The following is a 6,961-nucleotide window of genomic DNA, read 5'->3' on the forward strand; positions in this document are numbered from 1 at the left end:
AAATAAAATACATTAAAAATTATAAAATAATCTAATCTCTAATCTAATCTAACTAAAACACAATAAAAAAGTGAACTAATATAATTTAAAATAAGATAAAGTAACTAAAAATAAAATGGCATAAAATAATGTAAATAAAATAAAGTAATTTAAAACAAAATAAAATAATAAAAAGAGAAATAAATAATTAATTTAATAATAAAATAAATAAAACAGAAAAATACAATAGAATACAATAGAGTAAAATACTGTAATATAAAATAACGTAAAGTAAAATAATATATATGAAGTAAACGTAAATAAATTAATATAAAATAGAAATAAATAAAATAATATAAAATAAAATAAAAATAAAATAAAAAAAAAAAAATTAAATTGAATTAAGTCCAAATGTAATTACTAGTCCAAGGAACATATATGTTAAACATATATATATTGGTCAAGACTATTGATTATGTTTATGTGTTTGGTGTGATTGAAAAAGAATTGTCTATTACAAGCTTCTCCAGTCCAGTACAACGGTTAATTTTGTTCTCTACTGCTCAAGACAAGAATTAATCAATAAAAAATGTGTTGTGTTTCATCACAAAAATGACAAGTTACACATATCCGAATGATAATTCGAAATTAATTGATAGAACTCGATTTTGAATCATCTACCTGTCAATTGATAGAACTTGATTTTAAATCATCCACCATCTGTCAACCATTTGTTTCAGTCTCTATGAGACTTACATAATTGCAAAAAAATTGTCTGGAAAAAAGCTATTAAAAATCGTCAAGATTTTTATTGGTAAGCTACCAAAGTTTTTCACGAATGGAATTATGACAAAAAGCTACCTATATACTCTACTATATACTTTAATAAAATAATGATTAAAATGAATGAAATAAAATTGTTCAGAAATGTATCAAAAACCTACGGGTATATTTTATATCACTTAATAGTTTTTCATATAACTTTAAAATTTTAGATTAAAATTAGCAGGTTTATTTTTAAATACTAAATACTTTTCTTTATATTTTAGTCACTTAATCTATATGGACAGCATTTAGATAATTATTTAATAATACATTATAGTCATAGCAGCTTCTTAAAAGTTGATTTTATTTACTATATTTATGTAATTATAATAAAAACTTATACTCCGATTGATTAATTAAACAAACTGCTTTTAATTCATACTTATGAAGTCATCATTATATCATTGAATAGACATAATTTAAATTTAATTTATTATGAGTTTTTCTATGATAGAAAAAATTGGACCTACAGTGGTAAGTTCACGTAGAAAAAAATAAAATTATTCTATATGTATTAATATGTATATATAGGCAATAGGCATGCATATGTATCAATGAAGATATATATATATAATGTTTGGCCAATAATAACTTCCAGTTCATTATCTGAAAAGTCACAGAACAATAAAGAAATCAAAGTGATCTTACCGTTCTAGCGATATAGTCAGAAAAGTCAATAAAATGAATCGTTGCTTTTCAGTAAATATATTTATTTTTTTATTTATAATTTGTTTAAAATTATCTGATGCTAGTTTTAATAGTAAGTGTGCAAAAAACAATTAATTGTCCTTAAAGTATATATTTACGATTACTCGATTTAGTAGTAAACTTAATTTGTAGTGAAATAATCACTGAATATATAATACATAATTTGTGAAAACTTAATAAATTGGACCTTGTGATATACTAAACTTAAATACTTTAAAATAAATATAAATAAAAATATATAAATATATTGAAGATAAAATAATGTTATTACTTGAAACATAATGATTAATGAAACGCAACCTAAAAGCACTTTTAATCAATAGAGTCCTTTTAAGCTTGAGTGATCCATTGGAACAAGCGTTCTATTGCAATATGATAAATTATTTGATTTTATAGCAGTGTAGGTCGGAATTCACATATTCCTTACGGAATATATATGGCATTTGTTTTAAGAGAATGCAAGTCTAGATTAGTGTGAGCATTCACAGAATCAAACAATTTTAGCCACTCTGTCTGTCCGTCTGGAAAGTATCCGTCTATAAAGCAAATGCTTCAAGGAAAAATGTTTCTTTCTATTTTTTAAATTAATTTTTACTTTTTACTTTTTGAGATAGGTATATAAAAAAGAAATTGTTGACGAGTTGTTGTTTTCATCATACTTTGCGGAAAGGTTTACCACAAAGTTCTTCTGCGTACTTCTGATGACTTGGAATATTGATCACTAAGTGCCTCTGCGTGCTTGTGATGATTTTAAGTGTCGATCCCTAACTGCCTCTCATTTTTTGAAAAGCATCGAAAAGCCACAGTGTGAGATTTCAATCCACTAAAACCACCTCTTCGGAGTGAATGGAGAAGATTTTCCAACAGCAATGTGAAAACTTCTTTCAAGTAATCAGGGGAGAGAGAAAGTAGGTAGACTTAATACCTAGTGAACTAGGTTCATCTAAGCCAGAAAGCAAGGGCATAAATTAGGATAAAATAATGAAATAATGAAAGGGGTAGGGTTACGGCTAAACAGCGGGGATGGGATCAATGACAAACTTTGTGACCGGGGTCACGAAAGCCGCGGTAATAAAGGGGAATAGAGAGAGGTTTGTGATCTAACTCGTCGAAATAATGGGATAGGTACTGAGGAGGTTTGAAGCGAAAGGCTTGAACAAGGTCTTCAGGAAGGTATTAAGACTAGAGATGTCTGCTGGGAGGTCATGGAGCCGGGTGATTTCTTATTTAACTGGTTACATGTAGGTTGAAAACTGGAAAACATTTCCATCCTTACATAGTAATGCAAAAAAAGTATTCCTAGAAAAAAATCCAGACTATATTAGATTTCATATAATTTTATATCTTTTCAATATATTAAACATATATTAACTTTGATTTCTAAATTTAAATATGATGAAGAAACTGTCATCTTACAAGCAGAAACTTTTTCTAATTGAAAGTTGAAAAATAAAATTTTATTTTTCATTAATTGAATTTTTCACAGATCATGGAGCCATTTCGAGTGTGGCTTAATACCCATCATCAAAGATATTTTGGAAACATTTCTTATTTTTAATTATTCGTTAATAGTTTCTTAGACTGGAAGTACCAACGTGTACCTTTAGGATGTGAAACTCAGATTTAGCGGTAATTAGTGAACCACACTTGTCTTACATAATTTTGGAGTAATTTGGACTTATGCTAATTGCCAGAGAAACTTCACTAAGAAATTCATTGCTTATATTATAAAAACGAATTAATTGTGTAAAGAATAATTGTGGAGACATTACTTATTACATGTTGTAATATATTTTTTTCTTATGTATAGACACTTTCTTAGGAATGAAAAGCAATTCTAACATTTTCAACGATACGATAAAGCGATGTTTTATATATTCATTTTGCGGAGATATATAAACTTATATACATATGAAAAAAATGACAACAAAGTCATATATTTTGCATATGTCTATTTGTGATAAAAAAATAGATGACTAATAATATATTACATATGTACAAAAGTATATGACGATGATAACTCCATTGAAGTTTTTATACAAAAAATAACCTTAACAATATATCTATGTTAACTTTTCTTTAGTAACTGAATACCTACAAATGCCGCCAATTACCCAATATGATGATTACGATTCGTGTTTATATGAGAACAATGATGGCCATGGAATTTTTTGTTTATCTTATACTGAAGTTGTTCCAAATAACAACTCACAAATTTGGCAAGCCATAGAAAAATATTCATATAACTCCAAACAGAAATACCGATATCGACACGATGTAATATTTATAGGAACTTGCATAGACCGTTGTAAATCTTTGGCAGCTACAATGGATCCATCGCAATTTAATCAATTCTATATTGGATCCACTTTAAACAAAGAAGCAAGTTATTTTAGAAAATACCTACATTACAAAATGATGGACTAAAATTGATTTTTCAATATATTCAGGTAGCAACGATACATGCCGGAAATCATTCTGCTAAATATCGGGAGAAATATGATGAGTTGATAAATAAATGTCTTAACCATGAATATCAAAATAAATATGGCTTGCAATTGCGTTCTAACATTGAATACTGTATAGATAGTAGAAAACCACAAGGCTATGGTAAATAAAAAATTTCTTTATAATAAAAGTGTAATATATCCAAATATATATATTCTTCTAGATACTGCAGATAAATCGTTCATATTTCTTGTAGTTTGCATAATATTTAGTTGCATTGTGTCAACTTGTTACGATTTCTATTTGAAGTCAAAGGAACCATTGGACTCACAGGCAAAATTTTATGAAATAAAATTAACCAACAAATGTAACAGAAATATATGAATCTGCACTTTGTGTCTAATTATTTAATATGTTTTTAATTCTAGTTCAAAAATTGTTAACCTCATTTTCTCTCAAAAGAAATTACCTTAAGTTAACAGACACCCAGTACAGAGGCACCGACGATTTGAAATTCTTTAATGGCTTAAAGGTAGTAGGACATTTACTAAGTATTTATGGACATTTCGGTACTTCGCAAGGAGGATTTCCAGTATCAAATTCACATTATTGTGAAGATCGCTCCAGAAGCAGGAGGGAACCATCTATGATACACGGAGTTGTGAATATGAACTCGATATTTTTATTGATGAGTGGATTTATGTTGTTTTATAACTTTAAGAATAGATTGAATATTAATTACAAAAGCAGTTGGAATCATTGTTTCAAAGTCATTGTGAAAGCGATTTTTTATCGTTATTTGAGGTAGGAACAATTGTGACCAGTACTCTTGTTAAAAATTTCATTGGTTTATAGTTTTATTCGTTTTGCGTATGTATCTTTAAAAATTATTTAAAAATTCGATAAACTTATTTGAAAATGTTTAGTAAATACTTTTTTTTTTATTAAAGGTTAATTCCATCTCTAGTTTTGATGATTTTTTTTTTTGGCACTCTTCTGGAACAGCTTTCAGATGGACCTAATTGGATTCATGCCATACAACATCACCAAACAAATGCTCGTGAAAATTGGTGGAAAAGTCTATTGTTCATCAACAATTTTTCCAATAGTGTATGTAGGAAAATGTAATAATTTTTTTACAGAACCCATTCAGGAATTTTTAATTACAGGCCTCGTTTCAAACTTGGTTCGTTGCTGTTGATATGCAACTATTTGTATTCTTTCTGATAATATTGACGTTTAATGCTAAGTACAATATATACAGTAATCATTAGTTCATTAATGTAAATAAAATTGATATATTTTTATAGATATCCTCAGTACAAGAAATTTATTTATGCCATCATTACTGCTATATCTATATTACTGCCCCCACTTTTGGCAAATTACTATAATCTTGTGTATAACACACTTGTTCAATCTGAGTAGGTGATAAAGCTTGTAGCCGTTATACATAATTATTATCTCAAAATATTTCGTTTTGTTTATAATAGAAGTCTACGATATATGGAGTATCAATACATTGGTTACAATGTAAAGGTACTCTATACAATATACAGCACTGTGGGCATATATCTATTCGGTATCATAACCGGTGAAATATATATGGAAATCAAAAGGAGAACTAATCACAAGTCGTTCAAGGGTGTCTTTATATATGAAATTGGTTGGTGGATCTTGTATGTTGCTGTCTCAATTTTACCAAGTTTCAAATTCAAATCGGTTGAGGACAATCCAGCATTGAGTAGCCTGACATCTCACATTCTTTGTAATATCTGGGCTGTGGGTTACTGTATATTAATTCTGGGCTTAACATTTAAACTTGGAGGTACAAATACTGGATTATATATAATTATGTATTTAATTATGATGCATATTTATTTTCTATGTGAAATATAGGAATTATGCGTATGGGTTTGAGTTCAGCGTTTGCGGTGAAGATGTCTAGAATTGTTTATCAATTATATCTCTGGCATATGGCAGCATTGTACATAATATATGGATATATTCGACAACCATTATATTCAAATGACTTACATTTTGTGAGTATGCTCTTCAGAAGACACGTTACCGTTTAAGATTAAATTCTAATATTCATCATTTAAGAATCTGCGCTTCATATTGTTCCAGTGTGTTGCCTGGAGTTTATCGTTCATTTTGACTCTCATATTCGAATACCCAATCAATAAAATATTTGATATTTTATTGAATAAAGGTTGGTTTAATATGTAAATAATATCAGGACTATAAATTATATTAAATGAATTTTATTATAATACTCATACATGATTGAATATATATTTATGCATGTATGTATAATTTAAGAACTTGTATTAACCATTTTACTTTTCAGAAAATATGATTGGAAGTGAGAACTCAAAATCGAAATAATTAGATGAGACCAATATTTTTAGAGGCGCAATATTTTAGTGGAAAATTATATTACATATATTATATGCTATAATATATACGCATGTTGAATACTTTTAAATTAGTTTTTTAATTTAAAGTTTTTAAACTTAAAAGTGTAATTCAATAAATCTCTTCATATTAAAATTATTTTTATTTGGTATATATAAGGCGTTATCTATTGTGTTTTTAATAACGTTATAGTTTATATATAAGATTTTCGGAATAAAGTGTTACTATTCTGAGTAGCGAGTAATGTTATTACAATAATCAAACATATTTTTTAATTGACAAATGCGCTGCCACCTTTCATAAACTTAAAAGGCGTTGATAACGTTAATTTTTTAATGACTTGAAATGAAATATAATTAAACTTAACTTATGACAATAATGAGTTAGAAATGATTGATTATTTTATTGTGAAGTGAACTAACGAAATTTGTTTCAAAGAGGGATTTGACAACATAAATGCCCCTTGCATTTTATGTTTTATGTGTAATAGCGACTAAAATGTGTTACCAGTTCATTCCTGAGTTCACTATATTATCAACTTGTAACTCGTCGCTGTCTTCACTTAAACGTTATTAATTGT

General features: G+C 27.6%; 2 protein-coding genes across 2 annotated transcripts in view; both read left to right on the forward strand.

Moving 5' to 3' along the window:
- LOC119674357 overlaps nt 1-4,768 on the forward strand; it is an 8,871-nt gene extending 4,103 nt beyond the window's left edge. Inside the window, exons 2-5 of the mRNA XM_038085493.1 lie at nt 3,596-3,894; nt 3,963-4,122; nt 4,184-4,327; nt 4,389-4,768. Coding sequence (XP_037941421.1) covers nt 3,596-3,894; nt 3,963-4,122; nt 4,184-4,327; nt 4,389-4,768 — 983 coding nt within the window. The remainder of the gene's footprint in view (nt 1-3,595; nt 3,895-3,962; nt 4,123-4,183; nt 4,328-4,388) is intronic.
- A 139-nt stretch (nt 4,769-4,907) lies between these two features.
- On the forward strand, nt 4,908-6,404 carry LOC119678827 (O-acyltransferase like protein-like). The gene is made up of 7 exons (XM_038090890.1): nt 4,908-5,070; nt 5,130-5,209; nt 5,271-5,384; nt 5,454-5,788; nt 5,860-6,002; nt 6,067-6,175; nt 6,314-6,404. Exons 1-7 carry the CDS (start codon nt 4,933-4,935, stop codon nt 6,349-6,351), a joined length of 957 nt encoding a protein of 318 aa, XP_037946818.1. The 5' UTR covers nt 4,908-4,932; the 3' UTR covers nt 6,352-6,404.
- The last annotated feature ends 557 nt before the right edge of the window (nt 6,405-6,961 follow it).

The sequence above is a fragment of the Teleopsis dalmanni genome, chromosome 2 (genome assembly GCF_002237135.1).
Source record: "Teleopsis dalmanni isolate 2A chromosome 2, ASM223713v2, whole genome shotgun sequence".
NCBI lineage: Eukaryota > Metazoa > Arthropoda > Insecta > Diptera > Diopsidae > Teleopsis > Teleopsis dalmanni.

Coding starts and splice junctions, on each gene's coding strand:
- LOC119678827 (XM_038090890.1), top strand. CDS start 4,933: ATGATTTTTTTTTTTGGCACTCTTCTGGAACAGCTTTCAGATGGACCT. Junction 5,789..5,859: donor CTTAACATTTAAACTTGGAG/GTACAAATACTG, acceptor TGTGAAATATAG/GAATTATGCGTATGGGTTTG. Junction 6,176..6,313: donor TGATATTTTATTGAATAAAG/GTTGGTTTAATA, acceptor TTTACTTTTCAG/AAAATATGATTGGAAGTGAG.